This window comes from Dermacentor andersoni, chromosome 1, assembly GCF_023375885.2.
Source record: "Dermacentor andersoni chromosome 1, qqDerAnde1_hic_scaffold, whole genome shotgun sequence".
In the NCBI taxonomy this organism is placed as follows: Eukaryota; Metazoa; Arthropoda; class Arachnida; order Ixodida; family Ixodidae; genus Dermacentor; species Dermacentor andersoni.
The window spans coordinates 278966256-278990221 of NC_092814.1; the positions used below are offsets into that span (position 1 = coordinate 278966256).

Genomic DNA, 23966 nt, shown 5'->3' on the forward strand with positions numbered 1-23966 from the left:
TCTAAGATCGAAAGATACCACTTGAAAGCTTCAAGAAAAGAATATCTCACCACGCGTCGAAAAAATTATGTAGTTCAATGTGCCAAAGCCTGTGCGCAGCTCAGGAAAATAACCTTGCCTGCACGGTACTAACACGTAGCGCGGCCTCATATCGCATACATTGCATGGTGGCGCTTCAGGCAACCGTAAGCAGAATACTGGAGATAAAACTACTCCACATGCGACACTTACATCGCTTGGCGTTGTGCTACACATAACGATATGTCGGCTTCACAAGAATCAGAACCTTGCTTCTGATGAAAATCGGCTAATTCTGCAGACGAATAAACTTGAATGCACCAAGCGCAACTAGTCCCTCACGACGCTCTTCTGATTGATTCATCGGGTTTGGAGAGAGAGAGAGAGAGAGAGAGAGAGAGAGAAACAGAAGGCAGGGATGTTAACCAGAAAAGCATCTGGTTGGCTACCTTAAGCTGGGGGAAGGGAAAAGGGGAATACAAAGATGGGAGAAAGAGAATGCGGTGAGTGTGTGCATGTGCGCGGACAGCACCACAGTCAAAGGCGTTGGCAACATCCAGTCATTTACAAAAAAGCATAAAGGTGATTTCACTACCTTTTGGGTCGTTGATCGGTGACGGCGGTATTTCATTAGTGTCTGTATGCTCATGGACGATCATCTAGTCTCCTCAATGCGTTTAGACATTCATTGTGTTTGTATGTCGAATCGATGACAGTGGCACAATAGGTGGTCTGCGTTCTCCTCGGAGCCGCAAACTTTATGAACACCTGGGGTTCTTTAACGTGCGCCTAAACGCATACGCACACGACTCTTTCCGCATTTAGACCGCATCGATCGAAATGCGGCTGCCGATGACTGGGAGTCGCACCCGCGACCTCGTGCTCAGTAGCAGAACGCCATTGTGTTGGCGTAAGTACGGCGTGTTCAGACGCTCATTTGGGCCGCATTGCAAGCGTATATACTGACCACACACTACAGCGACTTCAGACGGCTGGGACCAGGTGTCCTCGGATCGCGGAAAATCACCACCTTCAATATACAATCAACAGATCGTATGTGAATCACACATGCGGTGCGATCATGATCACGAGTCTCGGAAGAAAACAGAAAGTGGATGAGTCTTTTTTATTATTATTATGATTTCCCACAACTTAGTAGTGTTTGGCACAAGTAAAGTTTGGTCGATGCGAGGACGCCTCGAAGGCGCAAAAATCCATATGTTCACATACGCTGGCGCTCCAGATACTATAGATAAGAGCAGGTTTAATTGCTGCGCTGGTACCGCTAGCACCGCTAGTGCCGCTAAGAGCACATTACCAGCAAAACTTGCTGCCTTTAATACCAAAGGGGGCTTTGTCTTCGTTCGCATATTTACAGTGGAACCATGCAGGCTCAGCCGGTCACTAAAGGAGGTCGTAGTCGTCCCTCTGAAAAGAAAGATAAAGTAAATTAACTCGAGGTCAATACCCTTCTCAAAATAAGTTGCCGACGCACCGAACAAGGACGGGACACAAGCGCTTGTCTCGTCCTTGTTACTTTGTGGTTGCATGAGTTAGCGCTGTTATAATTTTCAAATCGACATACAGCTCTGCAGCACAACGTCATAGCCACTGGGCTACCGCGGCGGGAGAATTTCGGTATACACAAGCAAAAGCGCAAAGTACCCAATGGTACTACGAAACAGTTTTTTATATATAGCCGATCGATCCAGTGTACTCAAAAGCTGTTCCCAAGTGACGCATATATTCAACACTGTTTTTATGAGACCGACAGAAATGTAAAAAAATAAATAAAAAATGTTACAACCTAGAATTTTTAACTAACTGGACGTGCTAATAGTAGTAGTAGCAACTAAAATAATAAAGCTGCGCCAGCCGTCACACGAAGCGAAACTCATAGCCAAGAGACGGTATACACACTAGCGGCGACAACAGAAAAACGTGCAAAAATATCGCGCGGACAAATACGACGGCTTGGACAGAAATGTGGGTAACGCGTTTCGACCAAGCACTACTGCAAGACACGCGCATCTGTCTGCGGCCAGTCGATGATGGTCGGCTGGACCGCTTCGTCTCTCCGGCCCGAGTGCAATCACGAGCCGTCGGCACCGGCTGCGGAATAGACCTCAGGGTTATTTCGTCAATATTTCTTTTCTCCGAGGCCTTACGAAACGCAATCACGACAATGGCAGCACGACGGCACCGCTAGAATGCATCGGGACGGGGTAAAAGAAAACAAGACGGACTGAAAAAAAGAAAAGAGCGAGTTATGCCTGATAGTGGGACAGATCGATGCCCGCAAGAGGGGAGCGCATGCGCGCCGAGACCACCACTTTGCAGCGAAGCCGCCTGTGCCGACATCTCCGGAAAGAGTCGCCAATAACAGAGTCCACTTGTTGGTGCGGCTGGGCCTCCATTTGCGCCTCGGTCACAGAAAGGGTTGGCTCGGACGAGTACTTCTCTACCCCCCGATTGCGGAGCCTGCAAGCGTGCACAGCTCCTGTACGCGATGGCGGCACCGCAGCGAACGGTTCAAAAAACGAACCGTTTCTGAAACGACACTAGGAGAAACCGGTTTTCCTTCTGGTCCGTGTACACCTTTTGTCAAAAAGTATCCGGGTGACGATGCCTGATCGATCTACAACTTTGTAGCGTTTGTGAGAACGAACACCGCAACGCGACTCCGCCAGTGGTTGCCAATATATCGCTTTCAACGACGGAGGCGGACGTGGATCGCCCTGTCGACAGCTAAGTCTCCACGGCAATCGTGAATGGTGTCATGGTGAAAAGTTCGAAAAGACGACGCGACTAATTAACCTGTAACTGGCTTGGGATGCGGTGGATTCTGGCTTCGCACAACATTTAACACCAGGGTCCGTATTTTGTAAGAAATTTTCTTTTTCCTTTGTCATTTTCTCGCGCGAAGCAGCGTCCTCGCTATCGCCGACATCGGCCACTCAGCCGGACGGATGATTAGAAATTAACGAGATCAGAGGAAAGGAATCCATACTAATACGGGCCGTATTTTTTAGTGATTCCTTTCCTACGATCCCACTTACATCTTGTTATCCGTCCCTCCGAGCGGCCGACGTCGGCGATAGCGGGACGGACGGCATAGTTTGCTTTCAGAGGTACACACCATGTCGTTGTATTCGGCAACGTGCTTCTTGATGGCCGACGAATCGGTCCATGTGACGAAGTCCTCCAGTTGCCTGGACACCAGGAACGCAGGATCAGTGACGACGTCAGGTCCGATGCGAACATCTGACACGTCATCAAGGGAAGCTTCGGCAAAAGAACATCGGCGTGCGGCGATTCAGCTGGCCTTCACTGTATATTATATAAGCAGGGGTTACTTAGACGACGGTGCACATACACCCGTCGCCTCTGCTGCTGCTCGTGCCACCTCTCCTCACAGCGGCACCGCAGCACTAGAAGAACGCCAAACGAACTCAATCAATCGCTGTGTTCGGTTCGCTCTCGCGGATGGGCAGCGTGTGCCACGGTGTGCCTATTAAGCTGAGTTTAACATTCCTCTTGTAGTGGCCCTTTAACGAAAGGGAGATTCGTAACATCGTTAACAGGTTGGCGTTCGCCCATGCTAACACGCGCGTCGGTTAGGGAGCGAAATTCAAAGAAATTTCACCTTTCGCCGCCAATGATCGACGATTTTCAGCAAAATAAATGCAAATCCAATCATAAGAGAAGGAGAAGAAAAAAAATATATATATTACCAGAGTTTAGTGTTGCGCCTCTGTGGCCGTTTAATCAGGCGTTCTGCGTCGCAGTTCAACGTAGTGTTCGCGCCAATTTCACAACAGTTCTCTTGAGGGCCGCTACCGTCCTCATCTCGCCGCGTAAAGCCATCGCTACCTCCTCACCCCGTTACCGCTAGCGCCACGCCGGCACAACAGGCAGGCATAAGTCAGGTGTAAAGGATACGCCCTTGCTCGACGAACTGCGTAGCCATCTTGACGCGCTGCGCCATCTGGTTTCGCACCATGATGACAGGGAGCCTTCTCCTGCAACAGTTGGCACACAGCAGAGATCAAAACAACAGGGTCGTCAACCGTTAAAAAGTTATCATGCTAATGCCGCTCTGGACAGCTTCTCTTCGCGCGCGGGGTGGTTTCGGCCATGCGAGCAAAGTGCGCGAGTACGTTACCCACCACGAAATAGCACTATATGCGTTCCTTCGCTACGAAGCCGTCCATAAGCGCAGTGCTATATGCTGTTTGGTAGACACGTATACTGCCGTGGAAAACAAACAACAAATAGACCTACCGTCTGTAACCAGTTAGGATATATGTCAGGGTGTTTCAGCGAACACTTTCAATTTATTTTTAATTGCCACTTGCAAATAGCACAATTCTAGTCCTCGAGTTGTTCTACTCGAAGAGGCGGACATTACTTCCACAAAAAGTTAGAATGCAAATTCGACTAATTAACAAACAATCACTAATTGCATTATGGCACATATTGCAATTTACAAATTCTAGCGGGTGAGGCTGCAAGGCATATTCACTTGAAAAGACTTGTGTGGATGACATCATTTACGAGATATGCGCCATCAAACTTGCGGTAAAAATGCATTGTCGTTCCACTTACTTTCTTAACAAAACGTCACTTTCAGCATTAAAGCACAAAAGTAACTGGAACGCCAATGCATAACTCCGCAAAATTGGGGAATTAATATCTCAAAACTGGTGTCATCCCGAGAAAGTGGATCCGCCTTGCGAACTCCCCGGCTAGAATTTGTAAATTGCAATATGTGCCACAATGTAATTAGTTAAAACTTAATGATTTTTGTTAATTAGTCGATGATTCATTTCAACTTCTTGTGCAAGTAATGTCCGCTTCTTCGAGTAGACCAGCTCATAGATTAGACTTGTCCTAAATAAAATTTGAAAGTGATCACTCAAACACCCGGTATATATATAGGCTACCTCAACTATCATGCGCCAATATTTAAAAGTATACAAATGCCACGTAGCTGGACAGAACCAAGGCAATGTTGTTTGCCGTCGCTTGGAGAAAGATAATTTTTTTTTTTAAATTCTGGTTAATCACATAATAAGCCTTAATTAATAAACTTAAAACAATTATGGGGTTTAACGTGCCAAAACCACTTTCTGATTATGAGGCAAGCCGTAGTGGAGGACTCCGGAAATTTTGACCACCTGGGGTTCTTTAAATTAATTAATAAACTTCTCGAATATTATAATTAGATGAAAAGCGTCAATGAGAAAATTGCAGAGCAAGATGAAAAGCTCCCGCTAGTTTTCTATTGCTCAATACGTGCTCTACATAAAATTGTTTTTACGAGCGTGAAAGCAGCCAAATTGCCGCGCGACTCGCTGCTCGAGGCACTTTGCGTGTATTCGTGGGCTTTTTTCACGCTCGGAAAAACACTTCTATGTAGCACTTTTTGAGCAACAGAAAGCTGTAGCGGGAGTGTTTTATGTTGCTGTACAACTGTCTCATTAACATTTTTCATCTAATTATATTTCAGTTGATTAATTAAATAAAGCTAATTTTATAATTAGGCGGAATGAAAAAGAAATAGTTTGAGCATCTCTAAGCGACAACAAACAACATTAGAGAGGATTAGCTTGTCCGGTATTCCGGTAACCGCAGCCGGACCGCAGGTTGGGGCGGAGGTAGCGGCCTGCATGGTGCTGCCACCTAGTGGCGCAGAGCTCAAACAGACAAAATCAGCTAATATTGCAGTAACCAAGTGTATTTGACTTAGCTGCGTGTATACACTTTTGGCAGCAACACGATTACGCCAGTGCCGAAAATTTACACCAGCAGCGAGGTAGAATACGCTTTGTTAATGCAATATTAGCAGTTTTTTGTCTCTGAGCTCTGCGCCACCAGGTGGCTGCCCCATGCAGACCGCTCACGTTTACGCCACCGCCCGTTTACCCGAATACCAGACAAGCTAAACATTTCTATTACCTTGGTTCTGTGCAGCTACGCAGCATTTGCATATTTTTAAATCTTGCTGCATGATAGTTGGGGCACCCCGTATATCATCAGCCTATTCTTATGCCCACTGCAACACGAAGGCCTCTTCCCTGCGATCTCCAATTACCTCTGTCTTGCGCTAGCTGATTCCAACTTGCACCTGAATATTTGCTAATTTCGCCACCCCACCAAGTTTTCTGGCGACCTCGACTGCGATTCCCTTCCTTTGGTACCCATTCTGTAACTTTAATGGTCCACCGGTTATCCATCCTACGCATTACACGGCCTGCCCAGCCCCCATTTTTTCATCTTTACCTCAACTATCTATAGAACGTCGGCTATTCCTGTTTGCCACAGTATTCGTGTAGTACTGAATTATACCGCCAGTCATGTTTCCTTGTGCACAGCGCGCAAAATCGTGCGCTGCGAGAACGAGACAACAGCTCGCGCGCGACGCCGTCGGCGTAAGTGCTTAGCGACGAAAAAAAAAAAAAAAAAAAGAAAAAGAACGAAGGCGGGGCCTGTGACGTATGCGTCACGCGATCCTCGAAGTCCGGTATGGGAGAACGCAGGGAAGGAATTTCGCTTGCGAAGGCTGGACGGGGCGAGTGGAGAGGGAGTCTAGATATGCAGTGGAGCCCGCCTGCTGAAATCATGCGTTCGTGGCACTGAAATATTTCCATCTCAGCTATTAATGAGCCGATTTGAAAATTTTTTGGGGCAGAATGCTCCGTAGAGGACATGCGTATAACCTTCCAGCGTATAACTAATATTTGCTATGGGGCCTGGTGAGGGGCCCTTTAACTTGGCCCAGTGTGTGTGTATATAGTCGGATGCAACTTAAGTCTGCAGTGAAGCCCCCCGCCCCCTCATAATCGACAGCCACTGTTCCTCCGCGAGGCTGCAAATAGTTCGTACTTCAAGCTCTCTGTTACCTAAATAAGGCGGTAAACACGAAAAAAAAATATATATATATATATAAGCGCGTAATTTTATACGTTTTCACACGTCTATTAAAGCGAAACTGTGAAAGGCTAATTGTTCATTGAACTGAAATAAAACGTTTGCTCCGCTGCAACTTACTGTAAAGTTTCCCTTCAGTTGGCAGTGAAGTTCACGAGTAAAACGGGCTCAGCAGTGAAATGAACTGTACCGCGGACTTTTGCAGAGTGAAATGCTCAGACTCTATACACTTTGTCTATGTTTACTGCACATCTCATCGTTTCCGCCGATGAAAAGACTCAAGAACAGAAGACGCCCTGGAGGTATCACGTCCGACGCCATTTTGAAAAGGTCGCATGACGACGATTGTGTCTGCTTCTGTGATTGGCTGGTGAAGTAACACAATCCTGCGCGGTCCGTGTGCCTTGGTTGCCAACTGCTGCTTTTTAAGTTGTATCCTGTATATATTGGAGGGGGGGGGGACTACTCTTCGTGCTGCCCTTCAGACAGGTACAGCAAATCAGAACACAAAACAAAACAACAGCATACTGTATACAGAGACGACTAGAAAAAAAAGAAAGTAACAAACCAGACTTACCACTATTCACACAGAAGTATGCTAAGAACAGGTCTGCATTTTAACACCGTGGGAAGACATCTTTTTTTTTTTTTTTTTTTGTGGAAGGTAGCCATCATGAACACGTTCGACCATCAGCGCGCGTCTCTCTTTCCTCTCCAGAATGCACGGTTTGTAGTGTGCACTACGCTCAATGTGGATGTATTATTTATTTATTTACATTCTGGAGTTTTACCTGCCAAAACCACGATCTGATTATGAGGCATGCCGTTGTGGGGAATACCGGATATTTTTGACGACCTGGAGTTCTTTAACGTGCACCCAATGCACGGTACAAAGGGCGTTTTCGCATTTCGCCCACATCAAGATATGGCCACCGTTGCCGGGATTTGATCCCGCAACCTCGTGTTTAGCAACGCAACGCCATGGTCACTAAACACGGCGGGCCTTATTTATTTATTTAATTTGCAATGCGAAAGTCGTGACGGGGCACCTGACAACACCACTAAATTCCGGAGCCAATTGAGGTTTAATATGGCCAATTACCAAACCTCACGATTGCTAAAGCCACTGGCAGAGTGCCAACGTTTTGGAATTACAACTATCCTATCAAAAAAAAAAAAAAAAAGAAAACGAAGTGAGGGAGAGCTTTTGAAGGCTTCCTATACTTCAGCAGCGTTTCGTGGGCGCGAGAGCTCCCGGCGGTGTTTAATTTTGAGGCATCTTAAATGTGATGCAGTGACGTGTAAAAAATAGTTTCACATGTGGAATAGGTGCCTAATAATGGCATGCTCTGACGTCTTCAAAAAAGGTGCACGCACTCGTTCTTTCCTCTCTCTCCGTCAGGGCTCCTACTACTACAGAAGCACGCAGACTCCCTCACCCCGCTGCATCTCAGAACTATCGCCACGGGCCTCACTGCACTGCAGACGTTGAAATGATCACTAGCATATTTTATAGCGCTACCCTTTACTGCTACTGCTTCCTCTTAACTGCGCATGCGCCCTGAGCGCAGGCAGCCAGTGGAGGGCGGTATCGTTAACGGTATGCTATAAATTAATAATATTGTATCAACTGCTCGTGCAAGCGGGGCCGGCACAGCGCCCGCACATGAAAAAAATAGATATATTGCACAACGTACCTGCAGAATGATGAAGCGGTCACTCTGTCGCATATCTCGAGGTTTTCCTTGATGGAAATGACGCCCAGGCTGTGCCTAAAGGAGCACGAAAAAAAGAAACGCAGCTTTAGGACTACTGCGTTTGCATTACTATACTAGCACACACGAGTGAAAAAGAGAATGAAACGCTTAAATAAACAGGCAGCGGAGCAGACAAGTCAATAAATCCGGCCAATGTTGTAGCTCGAGCACTCCGTTCTCTAACCGCTGAAAGACATCGCAACAGCGAGCTTCAGTTTATAGATCACTATGGAGTGAGCCTCGAAAAAACAAATACGCCGGCACGTGCAGCTTCTTAATCGCAGAAACAAGAGGGGAAAAAAAAAACACACGTATCGCAGGCACAGAAAAGAACAGTATAGGATTTCATCATGTTAAAAAAGAAAAAAAAAGACAGAACAAACCACGCTTGAGTAAGGTATTTTTCCATCGTACTCCGATTTTAAGAACCTACAGTGTTCTGTAATTCACAACCTCTGCTTAATCGGAAAGGCACGTATTGTATCAAAGTCTGCTTTGGGCCCTCTCCTGTAGACAACTATAGACTATGCGACTCTTAAACGTCAACCATATGGGCAATTAAGCTTTCCCCAAAATAAGTAAATAAAATTTAAGAGTAAGAGAAAAAAAAAATGCGGCGTTGTAGTCCTAAGTTCGAAGATATGCTTTCGTAGTGAAGTTATGAGACGTGCTGCAACGCAATCGACCTCGCCCACACCTTGTTCCACAAGCTCACGAATAGAAAGAGAGACGGCAGCAAATGCTGCTACTTTTGTCTCTGAAGATTTGCGCTGGCGCTTAATGATTCTGTAGGGACCATAAGGCTCCTAAAACAATAATGCTTTGGCTACTTCCCGTCAGACCTTTCCGAGTTTCGAAAGCAGCGGGAGCTACGCGGTGCACAGAAGCTGGCGTAACTCCGTGAAGACAACAGTTACACTCGACAAGTGTATACAACACCACTAATTACTCTTCTTGGCGAAATAGCGTCTTTGGGCACCTGACTGGGCGTCCATGCAGGTTGGCCTCAGAACGACAGCTCTCGGGTCGGCTTTTCCGCGACCCTCAGTGAAGTGCTGGAAAGCCGACTTTAGGCTACGCGACGTCTTCGCGACACAAGTGAACAATCAAGTTAGCCCGCAAGCACACACGCATAGACAGGCGGAGAACTGCGTGCGGCTCAAGTTTCTTCTCAAATACAAAACAATAATAGCGAACGTACAAAGACCGACCCGCCTAAAGAAAACAATAAAACGAAACGCCACGCAAAGCGCTCGAGCTGTTAACCCGTGATTAAAGCGAAAACTGATCGATGAATCCATCGAGTCGAGACAAACGCCGGCACGGTAATGAGCGCTCGCGCGAGCAGGTGAATCCCAGCGATGATAATCATAAACTATAACTTCTTACAGCGTCGTGCTGCCACATCACGACTCACGTTACTTCGGACACTGTCACGGAACACTCAAGAATACTTAAGTTTCCATATCATCCTCCACACCCTTCGACTGTAGTAGTAGTAACGTAATTTCATGAGCAAGCAAGACCTTGGGTACATGAAACGTCACCTTCGTCATGATCCACAAAACGTCAAATTACTCGCGTACGAATTATTTGTGAGAGTGCAACTTGAATGCGCCGCTGTTATCTGGAACCCTTGCCAAATGTATATAATCAATGTACTCGAATCGGTACACAATCGTGCGACTAGACTCATCCATTCTTCGCTTTCGTATGACATCAGCATTTGATCGTTAATAAACGTTCTTCAATATTCCTAATTTCAGTGTTCGCCTCTGTTAGAATACCATGTAGTTAAGAGGAAGCTTTAGCTCGAGTGCTCCTATCTAAATACATGTAAAAGGAGAATTCGTTTTTCTCGGCAACCACGGCACCAAATTTGACGAGGTTTGTTGCATTTAAAAGACAAACTTAAAATCTAGTGACTGTTGGTTTCGAATTTTTGAGTTACGTCGTCAATTTTGTATTAAAAATTGCCAAAGATCGAAAATTTTCAAAAAACGAAACTATTAAGTTTACAACTCTGTCACTCAACCACTAAAAATGATAATACAATTCTGTGAATTGCATCTAATAGTACATCTAAAGCGGAAAAAATTGATATGTTACACATGAATATAAAAAAAGTTTAATCATAGGGAAATACAACTTTTGCAAAACCGTTGTAACCAACGTAACAAATTCACGTAAGATGTAAAATGACATAGTGAATTTGTCCGCTTTGAATGATTTAATGGATGCCGTTTACAGAACCGTGATATCACTTCTTGATGCAGAGCTATGAATTTATAAACTTCGTGCTTCCATTTTTTTCAAACGGTCAAATATTTGAAAATTGATTTAAGAAAATTGAAGCTCTAAATCGAAATTCCGCTTCCAACAGTCACTAGAATTTAACTTTCTCTTTCGAATGCAACAAATTTCATTAAAATCGGTCCAGGGGTTATCTCATAAAAACGTTTTTGCGTTTTACATGCATTTGAATAGGCCGCGTCGGAGTTGGGCCCGAGCTAAAGCTTCCTCTTAATTCTTAACGATAAAAAGGCCATACAATAGGGGTTGACATCGAACAAGAAAGAATTATGGGGTTTGACGAGCCAAAACCACGATCTGATTATGAGGCACGCCGTAGTGGAGGACTCCGGAAATTTCGACCAGCTGGGGTTCTTTAACATGCACTTAAATCTAAAAGTAAACGGGTGTTTTGCATTTCGCCCTCATCGAAAAGCGGCTGCCGCGACCGGGATCTGATCCCGCGACCTCGTGCTTAGCAGTGCAACATCAAAGCAACTAAGCAACCACGGCGGGTGACATCGAAGGAAGACAAGGTCTTCTGGAGCGCATTAGTGCCCCATGAGGTTTTTTCGTTTAGACCGCACTGCGTTCAGAACTCCGAGATTGGCCCGCATTTTTCGTAAAGCCACACTTCCGGTTTTAGGCGTGCGCAGTTTGAACGAGTGCATGTGGGTTTCATATCGGCCTTTTTGCACTAATTACGTACTACTACTGGTCCATAAATAGCTGTACGATGACTTGGTGCGTCTTTTTCGCTCCAAGCTTCATTTCGACGCCTTTTTTCGTCGTCCTATGCGCACTAGAATACATAAAATCATTTAATTTTACGAGACGAAAGTGGCCAGATAACCAGATCCCACGAAACCTTGATCAATCTGATTTCTCCAAAGACCTTGTCTTCAATAACATAATCCGGCTTGACAACACTTGTTTTTCATCGTCGCATTGCGACGCTCTCCCTTTTAATACAAATTCGTTTACAGCTCGCCCAATTAACCACCTTACATTATGCCGCATTCACGCACATCCCAGAGCAGTGGCCACTGACTAAAGGTTGCTCGCCCTCGCACCCGAACATCCCGAACCGTCACGTTTCAGGCTTGATTTTTTTCCTCGGGCAGCTGAAGACTCGAACAACTTTCTGTACGATGCTGCCGCCATCACATGTCATTCCGAATTTCTGGAGGCTTGACGCTTGTATGTTACCTAACCACTCTTACATAATACTCCGAGCGGGGGTCTCTAAGGTAATAAAGCGAAGTGAAATAAAAGCAAGATAAACTGATAACTGCGTGTGCGTCGCCGATCATAGGCAGCTTTGTCTAAACGCATGCTCAGCCTTTCATGTCGCATACTGCGTCGTTCACTTCGAAATACAGTGAGACATTACGAGTAGAATATGAACGAAAGCAGCACAATGTTACAAAAAGTGTGTGTGTGTGTGTGTGTGGCGGGGGGCGGGGGGGTTAACGGTCAAGCAAGATTACTCAAGAAGTTGCCAGCCGATCACGGCGTTACTAGGCTCAAGAAAGTGATCTACACCGAAAAGTGCGTCGATATGTTGTGCCCAGAATACAGCAAAGACTATATATCGTGGCGGAGTTCGCAGATCCATTACGACCGACCGGCGTTCATCGGTGCGATGAGTATACAGAACACACGCGGCTGGGTCTTCCAAGTTTCCCGCGTGGGAAACGTGTCCGCTGCGGCCAGCAGGATTTAAAGGCGCGACCACAACCTCGGCGGAGCAGCGCGGCTCCACCTCTGCGGTAACCAAACACGGCCATCTGCACAGTGCCCGCCATATGCCCAAAAGCTCGGTAGCGGGACAAACGTCGCTCAACGCAAACGCTCCCGCGCGGCAGCCACAGTTCAACAACTTCGGCGACAGATTTGGGAGACTCTCGAAACCGCACCGCCCACTAATCCCGGAGTCGACGCGCTATATCGCTTACCCCCAACCACGCCGGTCTTGGTACCTAGTGGAAAGGGGTCCGCAGCGCGCTCGAGAGCGTGATTTCAACACACGGTTAGTTAGCGCTGGCTTTATGCAACATTTTCCACGCCCCCCCCCCCCCCCCCCCTTCTTTTTTTTCAGCTTACGTTCCCGGCGCAACCAGCCCCGCGCGCGCGGCCGAAGGATCGAGGGCAGCCCGCAGCAGACAAAAATAAACCCGGGAGCGTGAGAACAGCCTGCACCGGCCGCGAAGCGCGCTGATCAATGAAAGCCGGCCCCGCAGAGGCAACAGGACCAAATGGGGCGCGCGCGCGCTCCGCTGACATATGGCACGGCCCCGTGCACCTGCGCGCCGGGCGCGGACCCTCTCCATATCCCCGGCCGGTGTAATGAAGTGGTGTTGTTCGACCGCCGGCGCCCGTCCAGATGCGCACGCTGCCGGTGGGAAACTGGCGCGCGCTCCGCGAACCGGCGCCAAAAGGTGACGCGAGACAAAACGTCGGCGAAACACCCAACCGGGACCGCAATGTCGTCGCCATGGGCGCGCGCGACGCAAGCTACCGTTTTCGCGAGTGTAATTAATCGAGACGGCACGGCCTCTGCACTTCCAGCGGAGGGGGCGGTGCTGTACTCAAACGGAAGGAACATGACGAAAAGAATAACACGAAAGGTCAAGAGCCACTAAGAAAGTTCAAAAGTTATAGGCACAAAGGAGGTTAAGCCGCCCAAGTCAACACCAGCCCATCTTGGACAATCCGTGTACAACATAGATGTACTACCACTATGTACTAGCACTTTTGCGAATAAATTCGGCAGCTGCATGAGTCAGTTAATAATCAGGGAAGGAAGCGAAAACCGACAGACGGAGTGAAAATTTTTGTTTGCTTCTCTCTCGCTTTCTCACGTATATAAATTGGCAAGCATGTACAAGAATAAACGGCCAATGCACGCGCCCGGACCATGATGTAACAGGACCATCCCTCGATGGTCCTGTTACATTTGTTCTGCCGACTCCGGCTTATGTAACCGCCGCCAGGTAAAGAAATTTATCCACATATCAAGATTCGGCAAAATCCACTCTCAGGTGGTTTCCTGCCTTTTGTCACCTGTGTTCCCCAGGATAATATATGGTGTCCCTAATGATAGTTCGAAGTTTATTTTGCAAAACTATGCTGCCGTATTCCGCCAATCAATTTTTGATTGCACAGGTCTGGTTAGCTTTGGCCCCTCAGTGTTATCTATAGAGGATATTTTTTTCTATCATGCTGCCGATTTTCAAAAAAGTTCCATTTCGCCAACTTGAGGGCTGCAACTAACTTCGCCAGCCATTCTCTCCCTTGGGGCGTCTTCGCTGGAACTCAGCCACAGGGACACCTTTATAACAATTGATAACTTTATTCGAGACACTACTACATTTGCAAAAATTATCTATTGATTCTTTTATATTAATTTCTGATTTTAAGTTATTTTATCCCAAAGTACATAAAAGCTTTCTTCTCATTTTTACATTTTCTTTCTCCCCCCCCCCTCTAATATTTTATTCACCCGTGTGGGCATGAGCCCTTGTTGTGAAACAAACAAACAATCTGCTTTTCACCCGTGGGCGTGAACGAGATGTACTGGGCGGCGAAGTGCTTTAGGTATGCCTTAAAGATCGATTTAAGTGCTTTCAAATATTTCTGTTCCCCTTGCGGGTCTTGGATATCAATGGCTGGTTCCGAACGCGTCCGGTGTGGCCGTCTCTCCATCTTTCTTTTTCTTTTCTTTGAGAGAAATGTTTCTTGCGTGAGCACACTGCTGGCTGTAGCCTCTGTAACAGTCACCAACACCTTTCCTGCCGTCTGTGCCACGCGCGCTACAAACTCCGCACAAACTGCGAAGCGCAGGAGAAGCTCGGCGTTTGGTTGGCGCATCAGGCTGCTTGATTCCAAATGCTGCGATGGACCGAGTTTTACATTTTATAAAGGGGCTTTCTTATGCAATGACAACACGGCGAGCCATCTATCACTCAACTATGTGAGAGGTCACTAGTGATCAGAATCCCCGTAACAGCAATCGTGAGACATGAGACCAGTAATTCATACCCCTAAGACTAACGAGACGCAAATTTGACACCAAATGAATAGAGAGAACCACATCACCCGCTCATCTGCTGTTACTCTGAAAGTGCAACTGTTATTTTGGTGGCTGACGCAGGCAATTACAACATCAGAAGAAATTTAATTTTCATTAATCTGTTGTTTTCCTTGGTGTGTGTTTTCTCTCTCCCCCTTTTCGTTTTCTTCTTGAAGTTCTGTGCTTTCCATGAACTAGTAGCGAGCAGACAACTGCACTGTTCTTTTTTTCCTCCCCTTGTGCGCATGTTTGCTGCGGTTACACACAGTAGTTGCAAATACACGGCAGGTCTAGAACTATAATGCAGAAGCTGACTTAAAAAAGAAAAGAAAAACACGCACAAAACAACGCTGCAATTAGTGGGCAGCAATGACAACCGAAGGCTTAGAAATGCTTTCTTTGCCTTTTCCTTCGACTTTCCTACTGCTGCTGCCCGGGACACTGAGTCGGAGGGTGGTTCAGAGCGCGTATATACATGGAAGGAGCGTGGCAGAGAAGAAAAGAGGCGCGAAGAACTCGTTTGGACCGTACCGCGTCGAATGTGCACAATGCCCTCTCGAGCTCCCGGGTCGTCGCCACATTAGCCTCTTCACAGCTGTAATTACCCATGAGCCCCCGCAAGCGCTTACCTTTCTATAGTCGGACACAACTTAAGTCTGCAGTGAAGCCCCGCCCACGCTCTCATAACCGCCAGCCACTGTTCCTCCGCGAGGCTGCGAATAGTTCGTACTTCAAACTTTTCCTGTTACCTAAATAAGGCGGTAACCAAAAAGACAAAGTTATAAAGCGCATAATTTTATACGTTTTCACTCGTCTATTATAGTGGAACGGTGAAAGCCTGATTGTTTGAACTGAAATAATACGCTTGCTTTGCTGCAACTATTTACTGTCAAGTTTCACTTCAGTTGGCAGTGAAGTTTCACGAGCACAACGGGCTCAGCAATGAACTGAACTGTACCGAGGACTTATGAAGGGTGAAATGCTCAGGCTCCATATTCTTCGTCGATGTCTGTTGCGCACCTAATCGCTTCCGCCAATGAAAAGACTTCAAGAACAGCAGACGCTGCGGAGGTATCAAGCACGATGACATTTTGAAAACGTCGAATGACAACGACTTTGTTTGCTTCTTTGATTGGCTAGCGGAATAACACAACACCGCGCGGTCCGTGTGCCTTGGTTGCCAGCTGCTGCTTTTTTAAGTTGTATCCTACTATACCAACGTGCAAGTCCAGAGGGAAGCTAGACAGAATGGAAGAGAGGAGGGGGAGAGGGGGCAGGGAATGGGTAGAACCGGCGCAGTCACGAAACGAGTGAATAACCGCGTTGCCACTCTTTGCTCGCAGTTCCCATACAAATACAAAGGGGGGAGGGATAAGGAAAAGGTGACGTGAGAAGGCAAGTAAACGCTGGATAAACTTAAGTTCAAGGTATGGTACGGTGCGTTTCTACTATTGCTGAAAAATAAATTCATGCAAATATGTTTGGCGGACAACTTACGCAGGGCGTGCAGAAGCCGAGCCGCAGAAATTAAAGCGCTCTGCAGGGTCTAGGCGACACAACGGAAGCGGTCGCACGTCAAATCAACACTTCTGTGCCCGCCGCGATAGCTTTGCAGCTATGGCATTGCTAGTCGTCGCGAATTTGACCAAGGCAGCCGCATTTCGACGGGGGCAAAATAAAAAACGCTCATGCGCTTTCATTTAGGGACATGTAAAATAACACCACGGTGCCAAAATTAACCTGGAGTGTGCCACTACGGCCTGCCTCATAATCCGATTGTGGTTTTGGCACGTACAGCCCCACAATCCAATTCAAGTTTAATGCTTCTGCCACGATGTGATGTGCCATGTGAGGCAATGACAACGCTCAACCCTATCACAGATTATGAAATATGGCACACAACGACGTCTGAAGCAAACACCTCTCCCTTTGTGTTGTGTGTACTACGCAGACAAACAGCAGTGGTGCACGCAAGGTAACGTTTAACATCAACTCACCACTCTTGTGTTGGACAAAACATTCGCCGTCAACATCACAGCTAATATCGTCAATCAAAGCAAGCAGCACAGAAAGCTTTGCTTACATCGAATCCCACAGTGCGTGGGATCTGCATAATTTTACGCTGCTCCTCGCCGTCGTTGAACAACACAGCCGAAAAGAGAAATAACGCACTCGGTAACCTCGCCATCCCTATAGCAGATGTCACCGTGCTGCAACACCTTGCACTGCATTCACGTGGGGAAGTCCGCCTGCAGAACACCACTTAAAACGTAGGGTTGGTTTCCTTCCATAAGTCTAACGTTTAACTGCCGAGCCCAGCGCAGGGGGTAGGCAGAAACGACATGGCATTTTGTCGAAAACATTTTTTCCCCAATATCATTTCCGTCAAACATGCATGGTAACAGTCTCAATTCTCAGCAAATTGCACATTACGAATCATCTTGAGGTGTGGATATGCGTGAAGCTGATAATTTTTAATAATTTCCTCCCCCACTTTTGCATTACAAATCCTCACAAGCATAAATGCTCACATGAGAAGCATTAGAAAGATACTGGCCATGCAGAAACTCAAGATGCGATACGTAAATTTACCTGCAAAACTGTTATGAAACACGAAGTGCATGACTCAGAGTAATTACAGTCAATTTGCCAACTTGACATGGATTCATGGAAATAGGATGAATATGTGTCTCAGAAAAACAGCTCAAGACATTTTGAACTCGCAAGACTGCAGCAAATCTGTATTTTGCGAATTTTGTCTTTAGCTGCCAGAAGTGCCTTGCAGCAACATTCTAGTAGCAGCAATAGTCCCAATTTCAAGATATATTATTTATAATGTACAAGCGACTAAGTGAACGATGAGAGCACTTGATACCTGCAATGCATTCTGTTAACTGCAGCCCATCGAACAGTATTTTTGCTAGTGTATATTGTGAAAATCCCGCTTGAACATGTGACCAATATCCCTAAGCTCTGCTAATAGATGAAGCCAATCATAGTTTGCAAAACGATGCGACACCACACAAAGGTTACATAGACACCACTTCAAGAGATGTGTCCATTGGGAGCTGAGCAAGAGTCCCTCCTTGTGTACACTGTCACCCACAATTTTAAGAAAGATAGCCGAGTGTGCAAAAGTGTGCATTCCTTTGTTCATTAAAAAGAAACTTTTAAAACTGTGCAAGCTTATGATTCCAAACACTCATACAAATTGTGGCTGTGAGAAAACCTGCAAACAGGTTGGCTGATGGTGTTGAAGGAGTGGTGCACTATTTTCCTCTGTCATTTGGCCACAGTTATATTGGACACACTGGTTGTTGCACAAATTACACACTTGATAACATTATTAAATCGTAAAATGTTGTGGGCCTGTGTGTGTGCATGTTTATTATCTGTATGTGTACAGTGGTTTGTGTAAGACATGAATTTTGCCTTTTCAAAAATAGTTCAGAAAGACCGCGTAGCAGTGTGAAAGAGACATACATGAATAGACATAAAAATAAAGTGATGCGAGCTTTTGTGTATCGCCTGTTTCAGCTCAGATAAAATGAAAGATGAATCCAACCTTATTTTTTGGCAACACATCATAAGCAGCTGATACCAAGGAGAAATTTTTATTCAGAATAGCTTGAACAAAATTCCTAATTGACATTCTAATTATGTAGCAACTTCAGGGCTCATACTGGAATCATACAATTGAAGCCAGTCACTACTGAAAGAATGTCCATAGAGTAGATATCCTGAGACTACATTCCACCTCCCAAGTTGTTTGCACACTGCCAAAGGTAAGAGGCGTACACAGGTAATATCCTTGCGCAGTGGAATATAGTTCCGGGTGTAACTGTCTGATTATTTGCGGTGTGAGAGAGTTCTTTTTTTTTTTTTGTACATACATGATATGTTACCGCAATATGTGACATGTTAGGATCTTTCTGCATGCGTGTCGCATACCACGAATTACAGTAGTGAGTAGATGACGCGGCCTGGATGAACACACCTAGAGAAGCATTCGGATTTCTTATTGGCCGAGTCTTGCAGCTTCCACAGTGTTGCAAACGACTTGTGAGATGGAGTGTAGCACCAGTTTCAAGATGTTCGTTTCAAAACTGCATCACAATATGAACTAGACACCCTAGATATTTTGTCTCTCAGTGCACGAGGAAGGCTTTTAATAAATCGTTGCATGGGACACCAATTCATTTTACTGCATGTTTCATGGATGGATATCTCAAAACAGGCGCTTGTCTCGGGATTTCTGGTTAGTGGAATTAGGTTTCCAAAATTAGGGGATTTATGGCTAGTGGATATCACTCCAGCAATGACCGACTTCAATGCCACAGCTGCAACATGTCCTCCAAACAGAGCAATTAAAAGCCACTTTAGTCTTAAAGGGACTGACAACCAATTTGCATGGCACCTATTTTTTTTAATGCAATGGAAAACTTACCGGTCAGAGTGTCTAATAATAATAATAATAATAATATGCGATCTCAAATTACCCATGACCTGCACCAACTGATTCCAGCTAGCGCCTGTACATTTTTTAATTTCATCACCCCACCTAGTCTCCTGCCATCCTCGACTGCGCTTCCCTTCTCTTAGCACCCATTCTGCAACCCTAAAGGTCCACCGGCAATCTAACCTACACATTACATGACCTACTCAGCCACATTTCTCTTAACGTCAATTAGAATATCGGTTATCCCTGTTTGCTCTCTGATCCACACCACTCTCTTCCTGTCTCTCAACGTTATGCTTAACATTCTTCATTCCATCACTTTTTGTGCGGTCCTTGTCTTGTTTTTGAGCCCTTTGTCAGACTCCATGTTTTTGCCCCATATGTCAGCACCGGTAGAATGCATTGATTGTACACCTTTCTTTTTAATAATAATGGTAAGCTTCCAGTCAGGATCTGACAATGTCCGCCGAATGAGCGCCAGCCCATTTTTATTCTTCTGTAAATTTCCTTCTTATGATCAGGGTCCCCTGTGAGTAATCGACCTAAGTAAACATACTCCTTCACAGACTCTAAAGGCTGACTGGCGATCCTGAACTCTTGTCCCCTTGCCCGGCTATTCATCATTATCTTTGTCTTTTGCATATTAATCTTCAACCCCACTCTTACACTCTCTCTGTTAAGCTGCTCAATCAATTGTTGTAACTCGTCCCCAGTGTTGATGAACAGGACAATGTCATCTGCAAATCGAAGGTTGCCGAGATATTCGCTGTTGATCCTTACTCCTAAGCCTTCCCAGTTTAATAGCTTGAATACTTCTAAGCACGCAGTGAATAGCATTGGAGAGATTGCGTCTCCCTGTCTGACCCCTTTCTTTATAAGTATCTTCGTACTTCTCTTGTGGAGAATTAAGGTAGCTGTGGAATTTTTTACATAAGCGTTCTGTACTCCTTGCTAGTGTAATGTGTCTATGACTGCTGGTATCTTGACTGAATCAAATGCCTTTTCGTAATCTATGAAAGCCAGATAGAAAGGCTGATTGTACTCTGCAGATTTCTCGATTACCTGATTAATGACATGGATGTGATACATTGTAGAGTATCCTGAAGCCAGCCTGTTCCCTTCGTTGACTAAAGTCCACAGTTGCCTTTATTCTATTGGAGATCATTTTGGCAAACATTTTATATAATACTGGGAGTAAGCTAATGGGCCTATAATTTTTCAATTCTTTAACGTCTCTCTTTTTGTGGATTAGCATAATGTTTGCATTCTTCCAGTTTTCTTGGACGCTTGCAGTCGACAGACACTTTGTATAAAGAGCCGCCAGTTTTCCAAGCATTATGTATCCTCAATCTTTGATTAAATCAACTGTTATTCCATCTTCTCCTGCCGCTCTTCCTTGTTTCATGTCTTGCAAAACCCTTCTGACCTCATCGCTAGTTATAGGAAAAGTTTCTGTATCCTGTTCATTACTCTTTCTAATTGAAGTATCCAGACTCCTCTGGGCACTGTACAGGTCAGTATAGAATTATTCCGCTGCTTTTACTATATCTTCGAGATTGCTGACGTTATTACGCTGCTTATCTTTCAGGGCATACATCTTGGTTTGTCCTATGTCAAGTTTCCTTCTCACTGATTTCAGGCTGCGTCCATTTTTTATGGCTTCTTCAGTCTTTCTCACGTTATAGTTTTGAATATCACTTATTTTCGCCTTATTGATCAGTTTTGACAGTTCCACAAATTCTACCTGATCTCTTGAGTTGGACACTTTCATTCTTTGTCGTTTCTTTATTAGGTGCTTTGTTACTTGGGAGAGCTTACCTACTGGTTGCCTTGGTGTCTTAATTCCACTTCAATTGCTGCTTCTGAAGCCAGTCTAGTTACGGTTTCATTCATTGCCTTATGTCATCTTCATCTCTGTGTTCTAAGGCTGCATATTTGTTTACAAGTGCCAACCTGAATTGATCTGCTTTTACCCTTACTGCACATAGGTTGGCCTGTTTCTTGACCAATTTTACTCTTTCTCTCTTCAAATTGAGGTGAATCCTAGACCTCAGCAACCTGTGATCACTGAACTTTACTCTACCTAACACTTAAACATCTTTCACTATGCTGGAATCGGCAAAAAGTATGAAATCTAATTTCTTGTTTCACCATTAGGGCTTTTCCAGGTCCACTTTCTGTTGCTATGCTTCCTGAAGAAGGTGTTCATTATTTGCAGCTTCTTCCTTTCTGCGAATTTTACCAGCATCTCTCCTCTAGCGTTCCTAAGATCAACGCCGTAGTTGTCAATTTCTTGTTCACCAGCCTGCTTTTCCCCCAGTTTTGCACTGAAGTCGCCCATGACTACAGTACACCGAGTTTCCACTTTTCGCATCGCTAATTCAACATCTTCATACAATTGTTCTATTTCTTTATCATCGTGACTGAAAGTTGAAGCATAGGTTTGCACTACCTTTATTCTGTACCTCCTATTCAGCTTTATTACGACTATTGCTACCCTCTCATTAATGCTGTAGAATTAAAATTCTACAGTGTCTAATCATGATGTGGTAACACAGAAAACTCTGTGGAACATTTTTTATTAGAATTTTTTTGTCTGTACAGAGGATGTAGTCGTTGACTGGAAGCATGCCCAAAACGGTCATAGGTGAGTGCGATAGCAATTATATGCCGGCATTAGTGGGAGGCAGACTACAAGTGTGGCCATAACTGTGAGACAATATAATTTTGTTTATCAAGTCGATGTTCCTGCGATTAATGTTTTCCAAATTGTTGAAGTATTTCTGCGATAATAGCTACGTGTTTTCATGGTTTCCTGTCCAACTGCTTTGGTATTTAACCAGTCAAAACGAAACTAATCGGATCGAAAATGAAACAACGCTTTAACATGTGATACGCAGTTCAGCGTGTTGCCATAGCCATGTGTGTGCAAGTGTCAAACAATATAGCAACTGCAATATTAAGCAATGATAATATTGTACTTAATAACAGCTGACTTACATACAGTAATCTCATAGACTACATCCAAAGTACCAAGATTTCACTACCAGGCCTTGCCACTTACTGGTTTTTGAGACTAACACCATTTCCTGCTGCTCCTGTCTATGTGTCGCTTTGTGAGTGTGTGCAAGGAAAGGAGTGAAATAAAGAGTTTGTTCCAAAAAGCTGAGCTCTGTGGACTGCATGGACAAGGGATAGGGGTGAGGAACAATGCGGCAGAGGTTAATAAAAACGCAGTGGCCATGGCCGTCAGTGGAACACAGATGAGATTATCATGCCTAAACTTGTGCTGTAGTCCTTTAGGAAAGAAATTGAAGCAGCAATGTCTTCTGGCTAGGTACAGAAACCTGCTTCATCATCGCATGCACCTGCCATGCTGCAGCCTGCCAGTGCACTCTCACTTCTGCCTGAAGGACGCCAATGAACTATCTCTTGTATCTGCACTACAGGGGTGTGGTGCAATGCAAGTAAAATTCACTGTAAGGCCACCATCACCACTTTAAAGGGACACTAAAGGTTAGTATTAAATCAACGTGGACTGTTGAAATACAATCCCAGAAGCCTCGAAACGCTTGTCTCGTGCGAAGAAGAGACTTATTTTCAGAGAAAATGCGTTCTGAAGCGTCCGCGTACCTCTAGCGCAGTTCAAATCACCCGCCCTCCGATCGAGGAGTATTGATGTCATGGTCTCATAGTGACGTTGCGCCGTCGGTGAGTAAAACGACTCCCGCAGACGGCGCTACGGCTTTTCTGCACAAAACGCAAACGCGCGGCCAGAAACAGAGCCAAGACAGAGCCAAGACAGAGCCGACAGTAGCGCGAAAGCGGAACTGTGGTGGCTAGCGGAAGGGAAAGCGCACGACGATAAGCTGGTTATTTTATGACGCCAACTTCGACGCTCGTTGCAATGGATGACCCTGACAACGACACATTAGCTCGCGACGCTGGGCTCGAGTTCAGCGATTTAAGCACTGATGAACGTGACCTGCTGTTGAGGGCCCCCGCTGCCGGCGTCGTTGCGTACTACTACGACGACGGCCTGCTTTGAAAGGCACTTCACGCGACTTCAGTAAGTCGGCGTTGAACTCGTAATCCTCTGGAGGAAAGTGCAGCGAGCACACTACGTGATTTCTCGGCTCTTTGTCAGCGCGCTGTGGCAGAGGTACTGCACTTAACCACTTCGAACGGAGAGGTTCAGTCGTTGGCACACAGTGATAAGTAACATTGGATTCACCGCTGCAACTGCCCTTGGCCAAGTTCCGCGGACCGTTCGCGCATCCCAGGACATCACATGGACGTGGCATTCTCGCTGCTTGTTCCAAATGCAAGTTTCGTGAGCCAGCAGGACCACCGCAGCACGACGTGATAAAGAAACAACTGAAACTCCAAAGCGCGCGCAGAGTCGAGCGAAAACGAAACCTTTCGATCGCCC

The 23966-nt window shown here is 45.6% G+C and overlaps 1 protein-coding gene across 1 annotated transcript in view; it reads right to left on the minus strand.

Annotated features, from left to right (window-relative positions):
• Positions 1 to 1125: 1125 nt before the first annotated feature.
• Positions 1126 to 23966, minus strand: part of LOC126547669 (U3 small nucleolar ribonucleoprotein protein IMP3) — a 36710-nt gene continuing 13869 nt past the window's right edge. The window contains exons 3-6 of the mRNA XM_050195612.2: positions 8649 to 8723; positions 3961 to 4040; positions 3158 to 3282; positions 1126 to 1446 (exon numbers count right to left, since the gene is read on the minus strand). Of these exons, the coding sequence (XP_050051569.1) occupies positions 1423 to 1446; positions 3158 to 3282; positions 3961 to 4040; positions 8649 to 8723 (304 nt within the window). The 3' untranslated portion in view covers positions 1126 to 1422. The remainder of the gene's footprint in view (positions 1447 to 3157; positions 3283 to 3960; positions 4041 to 8648; positions 8724 to 23966) is intronic.